This window comes from Dendrobates tinctorius, unplaced genomic scaffold (genome assembly GCF_039654945.1).
Source record: "Dendrobates tinctorius isolate UK_male_01 unplaced genomic scaffold, ASM3965494v1 ptg000211l, whole genome shotgun sequence".
Taxonomy (NCBI): Eukaryota; Metazoa; Chordata; class Amphibia; order Anura; family Dendrobatidae; genus Dendrobates; species Dendrobates tinctorius.
The window spans coordinates 23,447,439-23,473,077 of NW_027361878.1; the positions used below are offsets into that span (position 1 = coordinate 23,447,439).

The 25,639-nt window shown below is 43.6% G+C and overlaps 1 protein-coding gene across 2 annotated transcripts in view; it reads right to left on the minus strand.

Annotated features, from left to right (window-relative positions):
- Positions 1-1,259: 1,259 nt before the first annotated feature.
- Positions 1,260-25,639, minus strand: part of BSCL2 (BSCL2 lipid droplet biogenesis associated, seipin) — a 62,440-nt gene continuing 38,060 nt past the window's right edge. For both annotated transcript variants that reach the window (XM_073554620.1, XM_073554619.1), the window contains 4 exons: positions 16,202-16,325; positions 16,039-16,105; positions 14,007-14,081; positions 1,260-3,669 (listed from right to left, as the gene is read on the minus strand). In XM_073554620.1, coding sequence (XP_073410721.1) covers positions 3,491-3,669; positions 14,007-14,081; positions 16,039-16,105; positions 16,202-16,325 — 445 coding nt within the window. In that variant the 3' untranslated portion in view covers positions 1,260-3,490. The remainder of the gene's footprint in view (positions 3,670-14,006; positions 14,082-16,038; positions 16,106-16,201; positions 16,326-25,639) is intronic.

Sequence of the window (25,639 nt, forward strand, 5' to 3'; positions counted from 1 at the left end):
CTCTGCCTCCTGTCCATCACTGCATCCAGTGTTCCTGCGATTTCTACATTTACATAGAATAAAAGGAAATTTATGTACTAGGGTCAGGTTATTTTTGCATGCAGTTCAACAGTGGGCCTCAAGAATCAACATTACTGGTGGGCTTTTACCAACCCAGTCCAACACTGCTCAGAACTTTGCAGGGAATTTCTTGTTAACATTGTAGAGAATGGAAAAAAAAAGAAAAAAGTATGTATTCCTCAATAAATTTAGAGCAACTTTACAGATGTTTGTGCACCCGAGTCAGAACTACAGTATGTGGTGGTGACTAATTTCACAATCAAAACTCCCAAGAGTCATAAGGTTTTTATGCAACTTCACGGCATGTAGAGATTTGTGAATAATATGTTAGAAGCTTGTTGTTAAATCCATATCTATTCTATTAATTCTAAACACTGCTTTTCGGTGATTCCTTTGTATCTCTGTTCATACTGCACCCACACACAAATGATACACAATTTGAAAGGTAAACTTGCCCCCTTCAGCAAGAAAATAGCCAAACAAGCCACACATCCACGATTTGATCACAAAATACAGTTTAAACATTCATTTTCATAAACCTGCAGTAAGGAAAAATGACCTGCAGGTGGCACCACAGTACCCCGAAGCACACTACCACAAAGCTGCTTACAGACACACAATACACCATTTGAAAGGTAAACTGGCTCCCTTCAGCAAGAAAACAGCCAAACAAACCACACATTCACGATTTTATCACTAAATACAGTTTAAACATTCATTTTCATAAACCTACAGAAACACACAATGACCTGCAGGTGGCACTTCAACCGGAAGACATTTTTTGGCCTCTACTTATCAATACAATTTATTGTATTACCAATCTACATATATAAATACCTGTCTGTGTTCCTCAGCTCATGAAATACATTTACATTTGACCAGCTTGCTTTTTCTGAAATTGCCTGCGCCCCCGACGACCAATGTGCGAAAATTTTGCACGAGCCAAGCTAGTGTTAATAAATTTGTATGCATGAAGGTACCTTGTATGAATATGTGTAGAGGTAAATTTAATATTGTCCTGACAGTATACATATGACCACGGCCTTTGCATATAAAAAAAAATAAACTAAAAAAAGACAACATTTGTGAGTCAATCCGTAAGGGAACACACCAGGCAAAATATATAGGATTTTGTATTGCTTGGTGCAGTGCTCCAAGGAAGTGAATCACAGCAATGATTCAAGACAAAGAAATCTTCATATTGTGAAAAACAAAAGTTTTATTTGCAATTCCATAAATAGAAGACGCCCTTTTTTTCCCTATTTAATTCAATAGGGAAAATTCTACAAAATGGACAAGGAGAGGGCATAATTTGATGTGTTTTGCAGCAGTACAGAGAAACTTACACACTTACATTTGTGCAGATTTAATGACCACTCACAGTATTGGAAACGCATTTTTATTTGGCTTCAGAAATAAACTATGACTAATTGTTTAACACAACGATGTGCAGTCGGTGCACGACGGTTTGGAATCCTCCTTTTCTTCTATGTTCTCTATCCCCCTAGGGTAGATATGGTGCAGCGAGCAAACAGTTAAAAATATTACTAAGTTTGTGTTAATATTAAGCTGATCAACTGTGGATCCTACACTAAAACTATTGCCGGCCTCCGTGGCCCATGAGATTAATATATAAATAAATAATCATCAGTCATTTATCACCTAAAATTGGTCCTGGCTGTGCCCCAAGAGCCAATATTTATCTACTGCAAAAACACTGACCGTCCCCTAAGAAACAAACTAATTATTGCTGTAATAGAGGAAAACAAAAGTAGGGGAAAAATATTTTTTTTAGAAAAATAAAAAAATAGAACAGAAAGCAAAATGACACCACCAACAGGTCCCACAGAAGTCATTCTGAAAAATCAGAGGTGCAACGCGCTCCTATGTCCGGCTGGAGGTGTGAAGAATGGGCAGGAGTGACTGGAAAGGTGCAAGGCAAGGGTCCCACTATAGAAATCTGCCTCTCAGCAGAAGGAAATTTAAAAAAGGTCTCTGTCCGCACAGAATGACTTTTCAAAATAAGTCCCACTGCTCGGTGCTTCCTGGCAGGGCCAAACTTTTAACTACACCTTCCCACCTGCTTGGTTTCCTCCTATCTCCGCCCACTCTTTATTGATTGACAGCTGACTTTATAGGGCCAGAGAAAGGTGGACTCTCGTGTCCTCCATACATAGGCACGCTCAGATTTGGCCAAACGCTCCAGTGCGCTCTAAAAGAGCTGCTGTAGGACTTTTTTGGCTGCAACATCTACCGTAAGGTTTGAAGTTTAGCAGGGCGGTTGCTTCTCTCCACCAAGGTCATCTATTGGGTAAGCGCCCAACACATTAGACTGCTAAAGAATTCCACTAAGACCCCCCCACCGAACCGTGAGGGAGGCAATACCCCTCTATTAAATGAAGCAGTAATGTGTACGTGTGACCACCGCTTCTTCACCTAAAGTAGAGTTAATGGAAGAGAAGTGGCACATGATCATTAAAGACTTTAGCTACTCTGTTTTTATGATCGGTGAGGGGCTCGACAATCGGGACACCCTGAGGTAGGAGATAAATGTTGTTTATGGGATAACTCCTCTTAAGATCAGATTTTTTTACTCAAGTAGATAAATTAATGCCTTCAAGAATAATTATGTCCACGCTTTGGCTCATGACAAAGGTCATTAGAATAGAACATAAGTATGTATGCTACGTGGTAGAATGTTCTGTAAGGATAGAAAAGCTAGAAACGTCCTCACCTAGGAAATCATCATGTCTGGGCACATTCGTGAAAAAAAAAAAAATCACTACATACCAGATCATTAAGGTGTGTCTTTACGGCTCCCAAGTTGGGAAAAGTTGAAGTGATACAGGTAAGGAGGAGACTTCCTTTAAGTCTCTGTGGAATGTGTGTCTGTGTAAGAGTCTATACATCTTAAGACAGCAGAGTCATCTGCTCATGAAACACCACAATCTTCTGTGTTGGCACAAGATAAATACAAGAGATCCTGATAGGAATTATAGCAGGAAAAAAAAAAGAGGAACATGTCAAAATGTAACAAAAATTGTGTAAACTGACCCAGAAAAATGAAAACATTGAGTGACTGTGTGTACACTATCGATCAGGAGAGTCACAGACGGAAATAACGAGGATTTCCGCTGCCATGACCAATGGTTACAACAAGGTTTTGGATTAGTTCTATTATCCTAAACTGCAGTCTTTACTCCACTGTGGCGGTCTTGGCATGCGGAGGGTTGTAGTTGATCACACCTGGAAAGTCACAGGTTCCGGATCACGGCTGCAAGATGTGGCGGAGTACAAGTCTCTGTATACGAGAACACGGTGGGAGTATCATCTAGACAACAGGGAATGAGACAGAGCCTTATCTAATCAGGAACTGCACTGCTGACACTTTGGAAGGATGTGGGGGGAGCAAGCTCAATGGTGGGAGTCATCAGTGGGCGCTGCACTGAGTCAGCCGCTGCCGCAGCGTCAGTCCGGTTTGAGGCTCATTCAGAGTTTCCATGTGCGTGCCAACAGCGCCAGGGAGGTCCGCGTCTCCCAGCAAACTTGTGACGAAATCCTCTTTGTCCTCGCTCTCTTCTGTCATTCCTAAAGTCCGAGGCTGCGCACCTAGAAGAGAGAGGAATGGTCAAGAATGGTATGCATCCAATAGTTATCCACTTGTTTTCTAATCACAGTAAAAAAGGTTGACAAATGGTGGAATTACTCTAGGTAACAAAAACCTATACACTTAAGGCACCTCTGATTTATTTGTGTCCATTATATACTTTTTTAAAACTCTTCTTTTTGCATTTACTTTCAATCCCATTATAAAATGGATGCTTTTTTTTTTTTTTTTTTTTTATCATAAAGGTTTTTATTGAGTTTTCAGAAAAAATACAAACTTCTCATACAAACACATCAAGAACAGGAGCAATGAGTAGCAAGAGGTGGAATAACCTCGAGCCATTATTAGAATATCAATCTGGGACATTAAATACCCCTTCCAACAACAACTTGAACATAGAAGCGGGGAGAGGGGGGAGGAAGGGGAAGCAGCTCTACATGCATGGCATTCTTAGGCACAATCAATTTATTTATGGTGTAGGTGTCTGTATCTGGGGGAGGGCCGTTGCATAAAGGGAAGTGGCCCACGGATGCCATTGTTTAAGTCTCACCGTTCTCTTCTCTAGACTGGGGGTCAAGTTGGTTTCGTATAGCCAATGTAGGTTGGTCCTCTCAATTAGTTCTGTTTTTGTAGGGGGGCTCACCGACCTCCACTTGTATGCCACACAGTACCTGCCGGCTATGAGAATGTGAGAAATTATATTTTTTAAAAGATCCGGGATCCCATCTAGGCCAATGTGTAGCACCGCTAAGGTTGGGTTTGGGGAAAGACGGAGACTAGTAACCTCATGGATTAGATTGAACACCTCCTGCCAGAAGTTAGATAACTTAGGGCAAAACCACCACATATGACACAAGGTGCCCCTGTGGTTGCATCCCCTCCAGCACAAAGGTGACATATGTGGGGAAAAAGAAGCCAGTTTAGTAGGGGAGTTGTACCACCGCAGATGAACCTTTTTTAATTGCTCTATGTGATTGAGACATGAAGAGAATTTGTGGATCCATTTTGAGGCCGCGAACCATTCTTGCGACGGAAGCTGAGAGGCTAGATCTTTTTCCCATTTGAGCATATACGGCAATTGTTTGTCCGGTTCCGGGGAGTTTAGCAGGTTATGGATGTATGAAAGGCCTTTGATTTTGCTATTTTGAAAGAATTTTTTAATTGCAGCGTGGTCGGCTGTTGTGGGAACCGGTAGGTGAGGAGCGGACTGAAGGAAGTGACGTATTTGAAAAAACTGGAATAAACTGTGTCGGGGGAGGTTAAATTTAACACACATTTCTGAGTACGGGAGTAGGACGCCTTCTCTATAGAGATCTGCTAGGGTAATTGGACCTCCACGTGTCCAGGCGGCAAGATTCAAATTCGGAATGAAGGCTTCCAGCGATCTAAGGGGAAGGCTGGGACCTAGAGCCTGTGACACTGGCTTGCTCCATAAGGACCAAGCTTTCTTTAGAGCTGCTGTGGTGGGTAGAAGATCGCCGGGGGGCGAAGGGGTTAGGAGCAGGGAGTCTATGAATTGTTTAGGGGAGTGGGCCTGTGCCCAGGTGTACTCAATCTGTAACCATCTCAAGTCTGAATCATTCTTCCACCAATCTCGAGCCGGTTCCAGGATAGCAGCTCTGTGATATGTTAGAATATTAGGAATACCCATTCCTCCACCACTGAACGGGGCATGCATACATCTCAGGGCTATTCTAGGTTTTTTCCCAGCCCATATAAATTTACTCATTAGCGAATGAATTTTGGTGAGATACCGTTGCGGAATTGTTAGGGGCAGGCACCGAAGTAAGTAGATAATTTTTGGGAGACAGATCATTTTAAAAGTCTGCATTCTCGCCACCCAAGAGAGCGGGAGAAGAGAAAGGCGAGTAAGTTCTTTATCCAATGAGGTGTGCAGGGTCAGCAGATTTTTCCGGATCACGGAGTGTAGCGGGGCCAGTATAATACCCAGGTAGGGGATTCCCTCGTCTTCCCATTTGAAAGGGTAAAGATGAGAAAGAGTGGCTCTGGTAGAGGCTGGCAAGAAGAGCGGAAAAATTAAGGACTTGGTAATATTAAGCTTGTAATACGAGACTTGAGCGAAGGAGGACAGGATCTCCATTACGTGTTGTAGGGACACCTCTACTTTAGTGCAAGATAAAATCACGTCATCTGCATATAGACTGATCACATGATTTATACTCCCCACTCAAATCCCCGAGATCCGAGGGCATTCACGGATAGTCTGCGCCAGAGGCTCTATAGCAAGGGCATAGATGATAGGGGAGAGCGGACACCCCTGGCGTGTCCCATTGGTTAATTCAAAACTCCGAGATATAAATCCGGATGCCAGAACTTTGGCGTTAGGGTTAGAGTACAGCGCCATTATGGCATTAAGTATGGGGCCTTTGAAACCAAACTTGGCCAGAACAGATTTCAGATATCCCCAGTACACCCTGTCGAACGCCTTCTCTGCGTCCAGGGACAGGAATACACTGGGGATTTTCCTCCCCTCAGCCACCGCAAACAGATCTAGCATACGTCTCGTTCCATCTTTCGCCTGCCTCCCGGCCACAAACCCCACTTGATCCGGGGAAATCAGTGATGGAAGAACTTTATGTATTCTAGCTGAGATTATTTTGGCGTACAATTTTAAGTCGCAGTTTAGGAGGGATATTGGCCTGAAGTTTCGTGGCGAAATAGGGGGTTTTCCTGGTTTTGGCAGGGTAGTTATAATGGCCTCTAGATTATTTGGTGAAATATCTGCTGTGGCTCGCCAAGAGGAGAAAAGTCTCAGGAGGAAAGGAGACAGGGTTTCAGTGAATTGCCTATAATAGGAGTTAGTGAGGCCGTCTGGGCCTGGAGCTGAATTTCTTTTGGCTGTGGTCACCGCCTGGCGAACCTCTTCCAGAGAAAAAGGGGAATTTAGTTGCTCCAGCTGTACTGCAGATAACCGAGGAAAAATAATATTGTTTAAGAAGGAATTGCCGTTTGGGTAGGCTTTGGGGCAGTGGGGTCATTTTTAAGGTTGTAGAGAGACTGGTAAAAGTCAGCGAATGCGTTGGCTATTTCCGTTGGGTTGCGTATTGTGGCATTAGAACCCGTCACGAGGTATTCAATTTTATTTTGCATTTCTCGTTTTTTAACCCTCCTGGCTAGTAAGGCACCCGCCCTGTCACCCATCACATAGTACCGCTGTTTGAGGGATCTTAAGTTTTTCTCATAGTCTGCCATCAACACCTGGCGGAGCTGTGTTCTTAGTTTCCTGAGTTCGTCAGATGTCGACAAGTTTGGGGCAGATTTATTGTGGGCTTCCAAAAGTACTATGTGGGACAGTAGAGCTTTGTAAGTTGCCTGACGCCTCCTTTTCTCCCTAGTGGCAATTTTGATGAATGACCCCCTAATATAGGCCTTGTGTGCAGACCAAAGCGTTTCCTCTGTCACCTCCTTGTTATCATTAAAGTTAAAAAACTCTGCGAGGTCGGCCTGCAACTCCTCAGAGATTTGTCTACAGGCTAGGAGGGAGTAGAGTTGAGCGATACCGTCCGATACTTCAAAGTATCGGATCGGAATGGATCGGCCGATCTTAAAAAAAAGTATCGGTATCGCCGATTCCGATACCGGAAGTCCCATTCAAGTCTATGGGACTTCCGGTATCGGAATAAGAAAAATCCTGTTTTTCCCTTGTACAGCCTCTCTGGGGTCTGTACGGGCCTTTCGGGGGGCTGTGCCGGCCTGCCAGGGGGTCTGTGCAGGCTCCGGTGGTCTGTGCCGGCCTGCCGGGGGGCTGTGCCGGCCTGCCGGGGGGCTGTGCAGGCTCCGGGGGGCTGTGCCGGCCTGCCGGGGGGCTGTGCCGGCCTGCCGGGGGGCTGTGCAGGCTTCGGGGGTCTGTGCAGGCATCGTCCGATGGGACTACAAGTCCCATCGGGCGATGCCTGCTACCATGACAGTGATTGACACATTAGCCAATGATGGGACAGTAGTAGTCCCGTCATCCGGCTAATGTGTTGAATGTAAAAAAAAAAAAAAAATTACATGCTACATACATGCTACATACATACAACATGCATACTACATACATGCTACATTCATACTACATACATACTACATATATACTACATGCATGCAACATGCATACTACATATATACTACATGCAACATACATACTACATATATACTACATGCAACATACATACTACATATATACTACATGCATGCAACATGCATACTACATATATACTACATGCTACATACATACTACATATATACTACATACATACTGCATGCTACATACATACTACATGCTACATACATACCACATACATACTACATACATACTACATATATACTACATGCTACATACATACTACATACATACATACTACATGCTACATACATACTACATATATACTACATACATACTACATGCTACATACATACTACATATATACTACATGCATGCTACATACATACTGCATGCTACATGCATGTTACATACATACTACATACATACTACATGCTACATACTACATACATACTACATACAATACATTCATACAATACATACATAGACATACAGTACATATAACATAGAGTAACATACTTACCAATACTTGTCACATTGTTCCCCGAAGCCATTGTCTTTTACGGAATAAATATTAACATAACAAACCACAAAAATACTCACCCACGATCCGAAGCAGTCCACGAGTGTGTCCCACGACGATCTTGGGTAGAGAACTGCAGCATCAGCTGTTGCTGCCGTTCTCTACGGGCTGCAGGAATCCAATGACGGAAGGTAGGTATCCTTCCGCACTGTATTCCTCCGCCACTTAAAAAAAAAAAAATCCCTAGTCTCACTTTATGCCATTGCTGCGTGGGAATTTCCCACACAGCAATGGCATAAAGTGAGACTAGGGACTTTTTTTTTTTTAAGTGGCGGAGGAATACAGTGCGGAAGGATACTTACCTTCCGTCATTGGATTCCTGCAGCCCGTAGAGAACGGCAGCAACAGCTGATGCTGCAGTTCTCTACCCAAGATCGTCGTGGGACACACTCGTGGACTGCTTCGGATCGTGGGTGAGTATTTTTGTGGTTTGTTATGTTAATATTTATTCCGTAAAAGACAATGGCTTCGGGGAACAATGTGACAAGTATTGGTAAGTATGTTACTCTATGTTATATGTACTGTATGTCTATGTATGTATTGTATGAATGTATTGTATGTAGTATGTATGTAGTATATATGTGGTATGTATGTAGCATGTAGTATGTATGTAGCATGCATGTAGCATGCAGTATGTATGTAGCATGCATGTAGTATATATGTAGTATGTATGTAGCATGTAGTATGTATGTAGTATATATGTAGTATGTATGTAGCATGTAGTATGTATGTAGTATGTATGTAGCATATATGTAGTATGTATGTAGCATGTAGTATGTATGTAGCATGCATGTAGTATATATGTAGTATGTATGTAGCATGTAGTATGTATGTAGCATGCATGTAGTATATATGTAGTATGTATGTAGCATGTAGTATGTATGTAGCATGCATGTAGTATGTATGTAGTATGTATGTAGTATGTATGTGGTATGTATGTGGTATGTATCATGTAGTATGTATGTAGCATGTATGTAGTATGCATGTAGTATATATGTAGTATGTATGTAGCATGTATGTAGCATGCATGTAGTATATATGTAGTATGTATGTATGTAGTATGTATGTAGTATATATATGTAGCATGTAGTATGTATGTAGCATGCATGTAGTATATATGTGTTATGTATGTAGTATGTATGTAGTATGTATGTAGTATGTATGTAGTATGTATGTAGTATGTATGTAGTATGTATGTAGTATGTATGTAGTATGAATGTAGTATGAATGTAGTATGTATGTGGTATGTAGTATGTATGTAGCATGTAGTATGTATGTAGCATTTTTTTTTTTTTAACATTTAACACATTAGCCGGATGATGGGACTACTACTGTCCCATCATTGGCTAATGTGTCAATCACTGTCATGGTAGCAGGCATCGCCAGATGGGACTTGTAGTCCCATCGGACGATGCTTGCACAGACCCCCGGACATCAGCACAGCCCCCCGGCAGGCCGGCACAGCCCCCCACAGGGTGCACAGACCACCGGCAGGCCGGCACAGCCCCCCGGCAGGCCGGTACAGACCCCCACAGGGTGCACAGACCACCGGCAGGCCGGCACAGCCCCCCGGCAGGCCGGTACAGACCCCGGGCAGTCCACACAGCCCCCCGGCAGGCCGGCAGAGACCCCCGGAAGGCCCGAAATGACGGCGCATCATGATGCGCACACACCGCGCATCATGATGACGTCAGGCTGTCAATCAACTTTGAACTTCCGATTCCGATGCCGACTTCCGATATTGAAAAAATATCGGAAGTCGGTATCGGAATTCCGATACTTGCGGTATCGGAATGCTCAACACTAGGAGGGAGTCATTCATGCGCCACCGGGTAAAAACAGGCGCGCGGTTTTGCTCCTGAACTGTCAGGTATATGGGGGCGTGGTCCGACCAAGCTATAAGTCCAATTTTTGAATCTGAGCAATCCATAATAAGTGAGCTATCAACCAGAAAGTAGTCCAATCTGCTGTAAGAGGTGAACCGAGGCGAGAAGAATGTGTAGTCCCTCTCATTTGCATGTTGGTATCTCCATATATCATGGAGATGCCTTTCTGAAATTATTGTGCTCATCTCCTTCCTCTTTACAGCAGTATTGGAGCAATCCAGAGTGCTGGACATTACCATGTTAAAATCCCCGCAGATTATTTGCTTACCCTCTTTAACGGATGAAAGCTTGGAAAGAAACCTCCGCAAAAAGCTGATCTGACCAGAGTTAGGGGCGTAAATGGTTGCAATAGTATACTTAGATCCATTTATGGAGCAATTAATAATGGCGTATCTACCGTCAGGGTCTAAATGTTGTGAATGTAGTGTGAACGCAACAGTATTTTTTACACAAATGAATACTCCAGCCTTTTTTTTTTTTCCACAAGCCAGCAGTATGAAAGGAAATTTAGCATTATTTAACCTGTGCGAGTCCCCTTGGAGGAGATGAGACTCCTGACCACATATTACATCACATTTGGATTTAACCACTTCCCGCCAAAACATGGATCTCTTGGCTGGCAAGTTCAGACCCCTAACATTTATAGACATACAGTTCAGTACCATTGTACATGAAAAAAAAGTCTCTTGCCTAGAGCTGCAGGGGGAAAAGGAAGGTTAGGCAGGAAAGAGATAACACTAACAATATTGACATCACTAACAATACTGAAGTAGGGAGCATCAGTCCACAAAGAAAAAAGCCCAAAAAAGGGGCCTGCGGTATGGTGGAAATTTACCGCCATGGGGGTTCAGGGTCCTGGTTGAACAGAACCAGCGGACCTTAAAAGTAGCAACTAAGTCTCAGCCGCGACACGACGGACCAATCTTCATTCACTTTATCCTGTTGGGATGATCCTGTAGCTCTTGGAGATCTGGCCGGGAGATTTGCCAACTGCTGTGGGGAATGGCAGGCGTGGGTATTTCCTGCTCGGAAAAGCAGGATCTTTACAGGGAAACCCCATCTATAGGATATAGCTTCATCCCTGAGAACTTTGGTATAAGGAGCAAATTCCCTCCTTTTTGCCAGGGTTCCTGCAGACAGATCTGGAAAAATGGACAGGTGCCGGAATTGCTCAGACAGAGGGGGTCTCTTTCTCAGGGCTTGCAGCAGGGCTTCTTTGGTCTTGTAAAAGTGCAGGCGAGCTAAAGTGTCCCGAGGGACATCAGCACTGAGGGATTTAGGCTTAGGGACTCTGTGTATTCTGTCCACCAGGAAATCAGTTGCAGTCAGGTCTGGGAGCAGCTCCTGCAGCAAGGAGCCCAGAAAACTCTGCAGCCCCTTGTCTGGTATGGCCTCTGGAATTCCTCTGATTCTTATATTATTTCGGCGGGACCTGTCCTCTAAATCCAAGACCTTGGTATGGAGCTTTTGCACTTGTTCCTCCAGTGCTGCATTGGCATCAATGAGGCTATTGTGTGACTTTGTCAGCTCCCCCATTTTAGATTCAATATGTGCTGTACGGCTGCCTATGGCAGTGATATCTCCCCTCAGCTCAGCCACCATATCTTTCCAATTCTGCTGCAGTGATGAGCGGAGGGCACTGAGCAGTTTCTGCATTGTACCTTTGGTAAGCGGTATATCTGCAGCGTCTGTGTCCAAGTCTGGGCCTGCTGTGGATCCCCTCCTGGATGAGCGTGAGGAAGCTGTGGAGGAGGATGCTGCCGCCATTTTCCCTCGCCCCGTGCTGGAGAAGAAGTCTGTAACTTTCGCCGGGGACGGCTTCTTCTGGGATTTTCCCCTTGGCATGCTACGATCCTGGATACCTCCGCAGCACTCCCCCCCCCGTGTGCAGAGAGATTGGTGCCGCTGGCGAGCCGCAATGAGCCGATTAGGAGTCGAAGTGGCTGGAGCTCAGCAGCTAAGTGACCGGTGCCATTAGCAAGCAGGCCACGCCCCCATAAAATGGATGCTTGATCAGCGATATAACAGTAGACTCCTATACCAATATGGCAGACCTAGGCAGGAGTCTTCATGAGGCCCCCAGCTATCATGGAAACCCAGTGTGTCCAGAAGATCACATCACTGGAATGCCAAGGGGATGACGGAGGGAGCCCACATAGACATATTTGTTAGTATTGACCGTGTCACTTGAGGTGTCAGCTGGCCATGGTCAGTCATCTACAATGGCTATCAACAACGGAATGCCGGCTGGTAGATATGAGTTACTATTATTGTGTATATAAATGCAACACCATAACAGTAAGTCCAAAGTTGTCAATTTTGTAATTTTTATGATAAAATAGTGAAGAGTTTACACACAGTATATTGCAATTTGTGTTCTGGACAGAATTGTTGGCACCCTCAACTTAATATTTGGTTGCACACCCTTTGGAATAAATAACTGCAATCACTTCCTATAACCATCAACAATCTTCTTACACCTCTCAAATGGAATTTTGGAGCACTCTTTTTTTGCAAACTGCTCCAGGTCTCTCATATTTGAAGGCAGCTTATCCCCACAGCAATTTTAAGATCCCTCCACAGGTGTTCAGTGGGAGTTAGATCCAGACTCATTGCTGCCACTTCAGAACTCTCCAGCGCTTTGTTTCCATCCATTTCTGGGTGCTTCTTGAAGTATGCTTTGGGTCATTGTCCTGCTGGAAGACTCATGATGTAGGACACAAACCCAGCTTTCTGATACTGGTCGACCGAAAATCCATTAGTAATCTCCAGATTTCATGATACCTTGCACATGGTCATAGCACCCAGTGCCAGAGGCAGCAAAACCCCAAGACATCTTTGAACCTCCACAAATATTAGACTGTAGGCACGGTGTTCTTTTCTTCATAGGCCTCATTCCATTTTCAGTATACATTAGAATGATGTGCTTTACCAAAAAGCTCTAATTCTGCTTCATCTGTTCACAAGGCTCATTCCCAGAAGGATTTTTGCTTACTGACGTACATTTTGGCAAACTGCAGTCTATCTTTTTATGTCTGTGTCATCAGTGGGTCCTCCTGAGGCTCCAGTCATAGCATTTCATTTCATCCAAACGTGGACAAATAGTTTGCGCTGACACTGATGCACCCTGAGCCTGCAGGACAGCTTGAGTTTCTTTGGAACTTGATTGGGGCTGCTTATCCACAATTCAGACAACCTTTTATCAGTTTTTCTCTGCCACCCACTTCCAGGGAGATTAGCTACGGTGCTATGGGTTGTAAACTTCTTGATTATGTTGCACACGGTGGACAAAAGAACATCAAGATCTCTGGAGATTGACTTGTAACCTTGAGATTGTTGATGTTTTTCAACAATTTAGTTTCTCAAGTCCTCAGACAATTCTCTTCTCCATGGTTAGTGTGGCACACACAGACACACAATGTAAAAATTGAGTCAACTTCTCTTATCTGTGGCAAGTAACAGGTGTGAGCAATATGAAAATCACACCTGAAACTAGATAAGTTTGAACGCGCAGCAAAGTTGTTCACCAACAATTTTGGAAAGGTGCCAACAATTTTATCTAGCCAATTTTATGAAATTACGTCCAATTTGCCCCTTGTTCTCTGTTTTTTTGTGTTGTTACAAAACACACAAAAGGAAATAAACATGTAAAGCAAAACATGTGTAATTGCAATAAAAGAAATACTTCATTTTCTGGACCAATTTCAAAGGGTGCCAACACTTTTGGCCAGGACTGTACATAGGGTTGCCACCATTGAAGATGAATTCTGTGTACAGGTCAATACGGATGGTAATGAGCATACGTACCAGCGTCATGGGTAAGATCTGCTCTAGTGCTTTCACCTTGGCCAAGAGTCTCTGTGTCTGGATCCTCACCACGCTCTGAGAGAAGAAACATTTTGGGTATGGGTAGGAGTAACCATCATGACTTATCGCCTGCACTTATTTACATAATGTTACAAGAAGGCTTCGTGCTTCAATACCCCATCAAAAAGTAAATTCTACTAAGGATATCCTACTGACACGTATACCATAAAAAGGCCGTCTCATAAAGACCACTTGTCATATTAGGACACATGGACAACAAAAGGGGCCTCACTTGCTCAAGACTCCGAACGCTAAAAAGGGACCCAAACCATGGTCGCTATAGTTCTTCCCCAACAGCAAATGGTCATCTTCTAAGAATACTCCTTGGCTGTTCCGTACTTCCATTGTAGAACATAAATAAAGATTTGTTTATTTCTGATCTTTTGAATGTTAAAAAACTGAGCAAAAGAAAAAAAAATTGAAGAAGTTGGCCCCTGTCTCATTAGCGCAGCTTTCCTGAAAAGGACTAGCACTTTCATCCATAAAAAAAGCAGCCGATGGAGGACCAAGTGACCAGACCACCTGCATCCTTCAAGAGAAAAGCAGCTTTGCTATGTGAACCATTTTGCTATTGGAGGTGGCTGATGGACCGGTCACACGATCCTCCATCAGATGCCTGACAGTACCTGTCAGATGTTCCTTAGTATAATTTCAGAGGCAGTCGCATACTGCTGGTGCTGTGATTGTATGCAGCAACCTAACAGACCAGATGTAATATCACCGGTTATATCCTTTAAAGGTAAAAGATGGTAGAACATAAAACAAAATATTGCCGTCCATTACTAACTTGCTGGAGATGTGACTCGGTGCTTAGTTTTGACCTACTCTAGTCTCTAAGCTCTCTATATATAGCTACGAACCCGTCCTACGCCCGGGTGGCGAGCATTTCTATTGGTATATGGTCTCCCATCCTGGTATGTGCTGCCCCCCCTCCTATCCTGGTGTGCATGGCACCCTTACTCCACTCCCCTCCCCCCCCCCCCAATCCTGGTAAGCATGGCACCCTATTCCTCATCCTGGTATGCTTGGTCCCCTCACCCCCTATCCTGGTATGCATGGTCCCCTTGCCCCCCTATCCTGGTATGCATGGTCCCCTTGCCCCCCTATCCTGGTATGCATGGTCCTCTCACCCCCCTATCCTGGTTTGCATGGTCCGCTCACCCCCCCATCCTGGTATGCATGGTCCTCTCACCCCACCTATCCTGGTTTGCATGGTCCTCTCACCCCCCTATCCTGGTATGCATGGTCCTCTCACCCCCCCATCCTGGTATGAATGGTCCTCTGACCCCCCAATCCTGGTATACATGGTCCCCTCACCCTCCTTTTGTGGTATGCATGTCCCCTCACTCCCCTTTCGTGGTATGCATGGTTAACCTCACCCCTATTAAACTACACACATACAAAAAAAAAAAAAACAAAAAACAAACATTTATACTCACCCTTCTTTCCTGTGCTCCAGCGCTGTCATGTTCTGCTGGAGGAGGAGTCTGGCGCTGGAGTACGCGCATGCCCATAGCACTGTCCGGCACCATATTGCTGAAGGCACACTGCAAATGTGACTTCAGTAAAATGGCGCCGGATCACTCTATGCGCATGCGCGATTCCGGCCGTACTCCTGCCCCGGTCTCCGGCCGAAGAGAAGCGCGCAGCAACGCTCCTCCCGGTCAGGTAAGTATGGCACCCGAGATCGCAGTATGCAGTGTGTACGCATACTGCCATCTCCGGGCGCCATACACACTCCTCACCGCTGGATGCCTCATTCTGTCTGGAGCCAGACTGCGCAGGCGCGTCGTGCTTGCGCAGTCTATAAACGCTTCAGACAGAGTGACGCTTAGCCCGTTATATATATTTTTTTTTTCATGAAATGCTCCAGGCTCTTGATAGTTGCGGTCCATGGTTTGGAATCAGCCGACAGGTTCCCTTTAACCAGGAGGCTGTGTTATGTTAAATTAATGATAACACGCGGCTTTACCTGACTGAGCGGCGCTGCCTTCTTGGGTCTCCACTCTTCCGGTTTCGGTGCTGCCCACGTTTGCAGCCTACAGGGAAAAAAAAAGCATTCATGTAGTCATACTCTCAACTTCGATCAACTGGATTCCTGGTGTGTCGCTTTCCTCACTTTATTCCTCACTCACCCTGAATCGGAATCTTCCACCTCCAAACTGCAGATAGCTGAGTAACACCAGGACGCTCATGAAGACAAAGTTGCTGGCAATGCCGATGATGGCAGAAATGACTGGGTAATTGTACAGTATATACCTACAAACAGATCACAAAGAACAGAAGTTAGCTTGGAGAAAAAAAAAAAAAAAAAAGACTAAAAATAGGGAAAACAGAAATGATGCATATTTGCATGTAACACAACACTGTAAAAAACTAAAAAATTGGCCCCAGTTTTGTGGTTCAGGGGTAGGTCTGAACTCAGTTGTCCGGGCATAAAACTGAGAACACAGGTGCAGAATACAATCTTATGCATAAAAAAGGCCTTTAGGAGAGGAGGTTAAGGTACTCCAGGGCTGCTAGATTATCTTAGTGCATCTATCAATTTCTTAAATAGGAGAAGGATGAAAATATGTATAAAATTTTAGCTCACATTGGAAGTGCATTGAGCTGTAGGTTGTGGATTTCTGCTAAAGGGAAAAAAAAAACCCTCTTTACATCTTCTGCCTTAGCAAGTTGTGAGTGAGCCAAGTGTGACCGGAGTGCAAGTGTGAACGGTGGTAAGTGTGTGACTTGTGATTCAGTGACTTTGGATTCAGGTAGTTTAAATGTGCTCCACTATTGCCAATGCTATTCAGTGTACATCTTGCCGCATGCATGCAATCCTTGACTAGCTGGTCGAGGGTGCATACTGCTGTGCAAGATGTGAGCACGTTGTGCATTTGGAAGCCCAGATACTGGATCTAAATGTGCAGCTGGCAACACAGATCCATAGACAATATGGAAAGGAGTCTTCTGCTCACTGAGCAGATGGTCAATGGGATAGATGAGGGGGGGATGCTAGGTTGGAGCTGCAGTACAGTGAGGCAGCTAGCTGGGTGACAGAAGGCAAAGTAGAGGGAAGAGCGCCAGGGAGGCTAGTCCTGATCTGGCACACCCCAATAAGTTTGCTAAGTTGGCGGATGAGGGGAGTGTCAGTGTAGGGGTAGCACTGCTGCAGCAAGGCATGCCCTCTGAAAGCCGAAGGAGTGTCTGCTCCAGTAAGGGGGGAAATAGGAGAGCAGGGCAGGCCAGACAGGTGCTGGTTAGTGGGGGACTCAATTATTAGGGGAACAGATAGGGCAACCTGTCACAAAGACAGGGATCGTCAAACCGTGTGCTGCCTACATGGCGCTCGAGTCCGACACATCGCTGATCGCTTTGACAGATTACTGGGAGGGGCTGGTGAGGACCCAGCGGTCATGGTGCACATTGGCACAAATGACAAAGCTTAAAGCAAGGACCTCCAAGGTGGTATTCTCTGAAATACTGCCTGTACCACGTGCCACGCCAGAGGCAATGGGAGATTAGGGAGGTTAATAAGTGGCTCAAGAATTGGTGTAGGAAGGAGGGGTTTGGGTATCTGGAGAACTGGGCAGACTTCTCAGTTGGCTACAGGTTCTACGCTAGGGACGGGCTGCACCTCAATGGGGAGGGTGCAGCTGTATTGGGGGAGAAAATGGCTAGAAGGTTGGAGGAGTGTTTAAACTAGAGACGGGGGGGGGAGGGGAGGGTATTCCTTTTATAGGAGGGGAAGACAGTGCAGATAGAGACCTGGGCACAAATAATGAAATTGGGGGTGGGGTTAGAACAGTTAATAATTTCAGAAAGAATAGAGGTACAGAGAGATACATAAATGTATACTAATGCCAGAAGCCTCGCCAACAAAATGGAGAAATTAGAATTAATTTTGTTGGAGCATAATTATGACATGGTGGGGATATCTGAGACATGGCTGGACAAGAGGTTAATTTACAGGGCTATAGTCTATAATAATAATACATTTTATTTCTATAGCGCCAACATATTCCGCAGCACTTTACATTTCAGAGGGGACTTGTACAGATGATAGACATTACAGCATAACAATAATCACATAGATCATAACAGATACCAAGAGGAATGAGGGCCCTACTCGCAAGCTTACAGTCTATGAGGAAAGAGGTAGACACGAAAGGTGGGTGGTAACAGTTGCCCTGATTGTATGGACCAGCCATAATGTTAAGTGTGTATCAGTACAGACACAGAGGGCTAATGGATGCATAAAGCATGTGGGAACATGATGCAGGGAACCTGGTTATGGTAAACCTTTTGGCTGTGCCACACAGGGATAGATTAGGTTAATGTGTTGAGGCGGTAGGCCAGTCTGAATAAATGTGTTTTCAGGGCAAGCTTAAAATTGTGGGGATTGGGGACTAATCGTATTGACCTGGGAAGTGCATTCCAAAGAATTGGTGCAGCACGTTTATAGTCTTGGAGACGGGAGTGGGAGGTTCTGATTATTGAGGATGCTAACCTCAGGACATCAGCAGAACGGAGGGCATGGGTAGGGTGGTATACTGAAACGAGGGAGGAGATGTAGGGTGGTGCTGAGCCATGGAGAGCTTTGTGGGTGAGGGTAATAAATTTGTACCGGATTCTGGAGTGGATGGGTAGCCAGTGTAATGACTGGCACAAGGTAGAGGCATCGGTGTAACGATTAGCGAGGAATATGACCCTGGCTGCAGCATTCAAGACAGATTGGAGGGGGGAGTTTGTTAAGAGGGAGACCGATTAGAAGAGAGTTACAATAGTCCAGACGAGAATGAATAAGAGAAACAGTAAGAGTTTTTGCGGAGTCACAAGTAAGAAAAGGTCTGTTCAGAAACTACCGTACAAATAAGCGAGGGGGAGGTGTCTATTTATATGTAAAATCATCCTTATAACCCATTCTGCGCAATAATATATGTGAATCTAATGAAAATGTAGAGTCCCTGTGGCTGGAGAGAAGGGGAGGAGGAAAAAAATAATAAATTACTGATTGGGGTTTGTAATAAGGCTCCAAAAATAATGGAAGCAAATAGATGAAGCAGCGACTCAAGGAGAAGTCATTATTATGGGGGACTTCAACTACACTGAAATACATTGGGGAACAGAAACCTGCAGTTCCAGCAAAGGTAATAGGTTTATGACAACTATGAGAGACAATTACCTGGGAAAAGATTTTTTTAGCCAGGGGGGACCCAAAAACAATGGTCCCTCTTCTAGGCTATTAATATCTGCCCTCAATCACTGGCTTGCCCTCTCTGGCGGAGAAAATTGCGCGGGAACCCATGCCAGTTTTTTCCGTGAATTAATCCTTTAACCCCTTCATGACCCAGCATATTTTGACCTTAATGACCTGGCCATTTTTTGCAATTCTGACCAGTGTCCCTTTATGAGGTAATAACTCAGAAACGCTTCAACGCATCCTAGCGATTCTGAGAAGGTTTTTTCATGACATATTGGGCTTCATGTTAGTGGTAAATTTAGGTCGATAATTTTTGCGTTTGTGAAAAAAACGGAAATTTGGCAAAAATTTTGAAAGCTTCGCAATTTTCAAATTTTGAGTTTTTATTCTGTTAAACCATAGAGTTACTTTATGTGACACAAAACATTTAATAAATAACATTTCCCACATGTCTACTTTATATCAGCACAATTTTGGAAACAATTGTTTTTTTGTTAGGAAGTTACAAGGGTTAAAAGTTGACCAGCGATTTCTCATTTTTACAACAAAATTTACAAAACCATTTCATTTAGGGACCACCTCACATTTGAAGTCACTTTGAGGGGTCTATATGGCAGAAAATACCAAAAAGTTACACCAATCTAAAAACTGCACCCCTCAAGCTACTCAAAACTACATTCAAGAAGATTATTAACCCTTCAGGTGCTTCACAGGAACTAAAGCAACGTGAAAGGAAAAAATGGACATTTTAATTTTTACAACAAAAATTTTCTTTTAGCATCAATTTTTTCCATTTTCACATGGGTAACAGGATAAAATAAATCCTACAATTTGTTGGGCAATTTCTCCTGAGTACAACGATACCTCATATGTGGTCATACACCACTGTTTGGGCGCACGGCAGGGCTCAGAAGGGAAGGAGCGCCATTTGACTTTTTGAATGGAAAATATGCTGGAATATTTAGCGGTTGCCATGTCACGTTTGGAGAGCCCCTGTGTGCCTAAACATTGGATCTCCCCCACAAGTGACCCCATTTTGGAAACTAGACCCTCCAAGGAACTTATCTAGATACATAGTGAGCACTTTGAACCCCCAGGTGCTTCACAAATTGATCAGTAATAAAAGAGGACTTTTTCACAAAAATTTTCTTTAGCCTCAGTTTTTTCATTTTCACACGGGCAACAGGATAAAATGGATCCTAAAATTTGTTGGACAATTTCTCCTGAGTACACCGATACCTCATATGTGGTCATAAACCACTGTTTGGGCGCACGGCAGGGCCCGGAAGGAAAGGAGCGCCATTTTGGAATGCAGATTTTGATGGAATGTTCTGCGGGCGTCATGTTGTGTTTGCAGAGACACTGATGTGCCTAAACAGTAGAAACCCCCCACAAGTGACCCCATTTTGGAAACTAGATCCCCCAAGGAGCTTATGTAGATGTGTAGTGAGCACTTTGAACCCCCAAGTGCTTCACAGAAGTTTATAAATGCAGAGCCATGAAAATAAAAAATCATTTTTTTCTTCAAAAATGATTCTTTATTTTCCCAAGGGTAACAGGATAAATTGGACCCCAAAAGTTGTTGTCCAGTTTGTCCTGAGTACGCTGGTACCCCATATGTGGGGGGAAACCACTGTTTGGGCACACGTCGGGGCTCGGAAGCGAAGTAGTGACGTTTTGAAATGCCGACTTGATGGAATAGTCTGCGGCCGTCATGTATGGTCTGCGGGCGTCATGTACGTTTGCAGAGCCCCTGATGTGCCTAAACAGTAGAAACTCCCCACAAGTGACCACATTTTGGAAACTAGACCACCCCAAGGAACTTATCTAGATGTGTGGTGAGCACTTTGAACCCCCAATTCCAACCCTAATTCCAACCCTGACCGAAAAAAAAAAAAAAAATATTTTATTATTTGCGCCTACCTATGGGGGTGATAAAGGGGGGGGTGCATTTTTGATCACTGTGAGAGTTTATCACAGTGATCAAAATGAAAAAAAATTAATCTGCAGCCAGCAAATTCCAGCGGGCAGACTGAGCATGTGCCCGCCACTTTCCAAGATGGTGGTGCCCACGATCCAGGACACCGGAATGGCCAGAGGAACTTTGCAGGTACCGTGGGGGGGGGGAAATCGGAAGGTGGGAGGGAGCAGAGGGAAGGGGGAGGGGAGCTTATGTTAAAGGCAGCAGCAGACAGCCACCGTACGTCAGTGGCGGGGGCCTATCGCCTCAGTCAGTCAGTCAGTCAGTGTGTATGTATATAATATATATATATATATATATATATATATATATATATATATATATATATATATATATATATATATATATATATATATATATATATACATATACACACACACGTGTGTGGGGGTCAGATCTCGGTCTCCAGCCATGACGGATGCTATTGCAGCATCGGCCATGGCTGGATTGTAATATTTAATCAAATTTCATTGGTGAAATATTACAAATCGCTCCGATTGGCTGTTAAAAGTGTAACAGCCAATCAGAGCTATCGTAGGCACGTGGGGGCTAAGCCACCCCCCCCCCCGGGGTGAACTATAAAGGGTCCTGTGTGTGCGGGTTGGGTGTCCTTTCAGTGACCCTGGTCACCCGACCCGTAGGGGGGCAATCAATTCATGACGCCACATAGGAGTCATGGGTTGGATTGGCACCGACTTTCATGACGCATACGTGGCGTCAAAGGTCGGGAAGGGGTTAAGACCAACAGCTCCAAAATTTCACACACATACACTACTAACATTATTAGTGAGGGACATAGAAAAATATAACCGATATGCAATGGTTTACTGTATGTAGACCATGTCTCATATCCTGACGGGTTCTGTAATGATTTTACAGATTCTGACAATTGAATTATCACCTATTCTGCTATCGCTATATATATATCTCTCTATAACCAACTATCTATATATAGGATTATTTGCTTTTTAAACGATGTGTACGTTTCTTTTTTACAATGCTATTTTAACATGAGTTTTCACATAGAGAGAACTGTTCTATGTAAAACCTCATAATACAAATATCATTGCATACGGATTGCATACGCATGTCATAAGGATGTTCCGTGGAGGGGGGAATCACAGAGAAAATCGCATGACACTTGCCCTTTTTTTCGGTACGGAGATCGGACCGTTTTTTTTCTCGCAAATGGGTATGAACCCTTAGTGCAATAAACTGGGACAATATCCTGAGACATAAAAATACACAAAGAAAATGGGAGACGTTTATTAGCATCCTGAATAGGACCTGTGCACAATATATACCGTACGGGAATAAACATGCGAGAAATAGGAGGAAACCACTATGGCTAAATAGAGCTGTAAGGGGCGCAATAAGAGATAAAAATAAAGCATTTAGAGAATTAAAGCAAGTAGGTAGTGATGAGGCATTAAATGCAGAAAATTAAATAAATTCTGTGAAAAGCAAATCAAAACAGCAAAGACTTAGACAGAGAGACTCATTGCCAGAGAAAGTAAAAATAATCCCAAAATATTATTTAACTATATACAGTAAATAGTAAGAAGCTAGAAAATGATAGTGACCAAATAGATATAATGTTGAAATTTACTTGGTGCTTCCAATAAATGCAGGAAAACCGAAAAAACAATGGAAGTTCAAATACCATAAAAAATGGATTTTTATTTAGTACATGCAAAAATGCAAATTTTACATATTTTCAGAATAAAAGACAAATTTTATTTAATAAATGCAACAATGCCAATTAAAAGCGGGTAACACCAATACAAAAAAATTGCTGCACAAATATGCTATGGTATTGATGGATGATGCATTCCCTGCATAAAAGTGTGCCCAGATAAAGTTAAGCTTAATGAAGAATACAAAAAGGGTTATTTAACCAAAAAAATGTCCAAAAGACTAGCCTACATGACCAAATGCTTGTGAAATAATGTTTATATATATATATACAAAGGCTTGTACCAAGTATTAGAGAGAAGTCTCTATTAATAGAGCAATGCAAGCATAACAATGATGGAATGAATAAAATGACTGTGCAAAAAAGAACCAATTCTAGACAAACAAGTCTACAAGAGGGACAAGTCCATGGTCCTTAAGGTATGTAATTAAATTGCTATACTAGCATTGCCCAAGATGAATGAATAATCAAACCAGTCAAGTCTCATTACCATAAGAAAGTGCTACAATAAAACACTGGTTATGCAAAAGGTGCCCATGTAAGGAATCTGTGTCTATACCTGTTAGCAGCAATGACCCCAACGCGCGTTTCGCACTTGGCTTTGTATAGCAATTTAATTACATACCTTAAGGACCAGAATCGGTTCTTTTTTTGCACAGTCATTTTATTCATTCCATTATTGTTATGCTTGCATTGCTCTATTAATAGAGACTTCTCTCTAATACTTGGTACAAGCCTTATGTATGTATGTATGTATATATATATATATATATATATATATATATATATATATATATATATATATATACACATTTCACAAGCATTTGGTCATGTAGGCTAGTCTTTTGGACATTTTTTGGTTAAATAACCCTTTCGGATTCTTCATTAAGCTTAACTTTATCTGGGCACACTTTTATGCAGGGAATGCATCATCCATCTATACAATAGGATATTTGTGCAGCAATTTTTTTGTATTGGTGTTACCCGCTTTTAATTGGCATTGTTTCATTTATTAAATAAAATTTGTCTTTTATTATGAAAATATGTAAAATTTGCATTGTTGCATGTACTAAATAAAAATCCATTTTTTATGGTATTTGAGCTTCTATTATTTTTTCAGTTTTCCTAAAAAATGATAGTGTTGGCCCCCTTAAAAATAGTCTGGGTGAAATGGTGGATGAGGATGAGGAAAAAGGCCAATATGCTAAATGACTTATTTACACAAGAAAATCCCATGACGGATAACATGGTCAGTGATAAAAATTCTCCATTAAATGTCACCTGCTTAACCCAGCAGGAAGTACGGCGGCATCTAAAAATGAGTAAAATTGACAAATCCCTGGGCCCGGATGGGGTACACCCCCGAGTACTGCAGGAATTAAGCACAGTCATAGACAGACCATTATTTTTAATCTTCAAAGATTCCATAATAACAGGGTCTGTACCACAGGACTGGCGTATAGCAAATGTGGTGCCAATATTCAAAAAGGGGACAAAAAGGAGATTTTTGTGTACTCACCGTAAAATCTCTTTCTCTTAGCCTTTAATTGGGGGACACAGAACCTTGGGTGTTATGCTGCTGTCCACTAGGAGGCGACACTATGCATAATCTGAAAAAAGATTAACTTTGGCTCCTCCTCTGCAGTATACACCCCTGGACGGCGTCAGCCTTCTCCAGTTTTGTGCCAAAGCATAAGGAGGAACGTAACCAAATAACATAACCATGCCTGTAAGAAGGCTACTATGTACGAGCTCAAGAACAATATGAGAACTCAACAGGAAACAACGGCCCGTAAGGGCAACAGGGTGGGAGCTGTGTCCCCCAATTAAAGGCTAAGAGAAAGAGATTTTACGGTGAGTACACAAAAATCTCCTTTACTCTGTCGCCTAATTGGGGGACACAGAACCTTGGGACGTCCCAAAGCAGTCCCTGGGTGGGAAGCAGTGGACGAATATTGTGCTGACAGTCCCCTAGACTTGGGGTACTGCCGCCTGCAGAACCAGTCTACCCAGGCTCGCATCCGCTGAGGACTGGGTATGAACACTGTAGTGTTTCGTAAACGTGTGTAGGCTAGTCCAAGTGGCCGCCTTGCACACTTGTTGTGCCGAAGCCTGATGCCGAATGGCCCAGGAGGCCCCTACTGCCCGTGTAGAGTGTGCCGTGATACCGGCCGGAAGAGGGGAACCGTTAAGTCGGTAGGCCTCATGTATGGTGGACTTGATCCACCTGGCAAGGGTAGCCTTGGAAGCCGGCAACCCCTTGCGACTACCTTCCGTAAGAATGAAGAGGGAATCGGATTTCCGGAAAGGTGCAGTCCTGGACACGTAAATCCGCAATGCCCTGACTAGGTCAAGCGTATGCAGAGCCTTCTCCACTCTATGTACCGGAACCGGGCAAAGGGAAGGCAGTGAAATCTCTTCGTTAAGGTGAAGGTTGGACACAACCTTCGGAAGGAAGGATGGTACCGTGCGGAGAACCACCTTGTCCTGGTGAAAGGCTAGGAAAGGTCATCTGCAGGAAAGTGCTGACAATTCCGACACTCTGCGTAACGAGGGGATAGCCACTAGAAAAAACCACTTTCTGAGACAGAATGGAGAGTGGAACTTCTCTAAGAGGTTCGAAGGGTGGAGCTTGCAATGCTGTCAGGACCAGATTGAGGTCCCACGTATCCATCGGACGTTTGTAGGGAGGAACCAATCGGGAAACT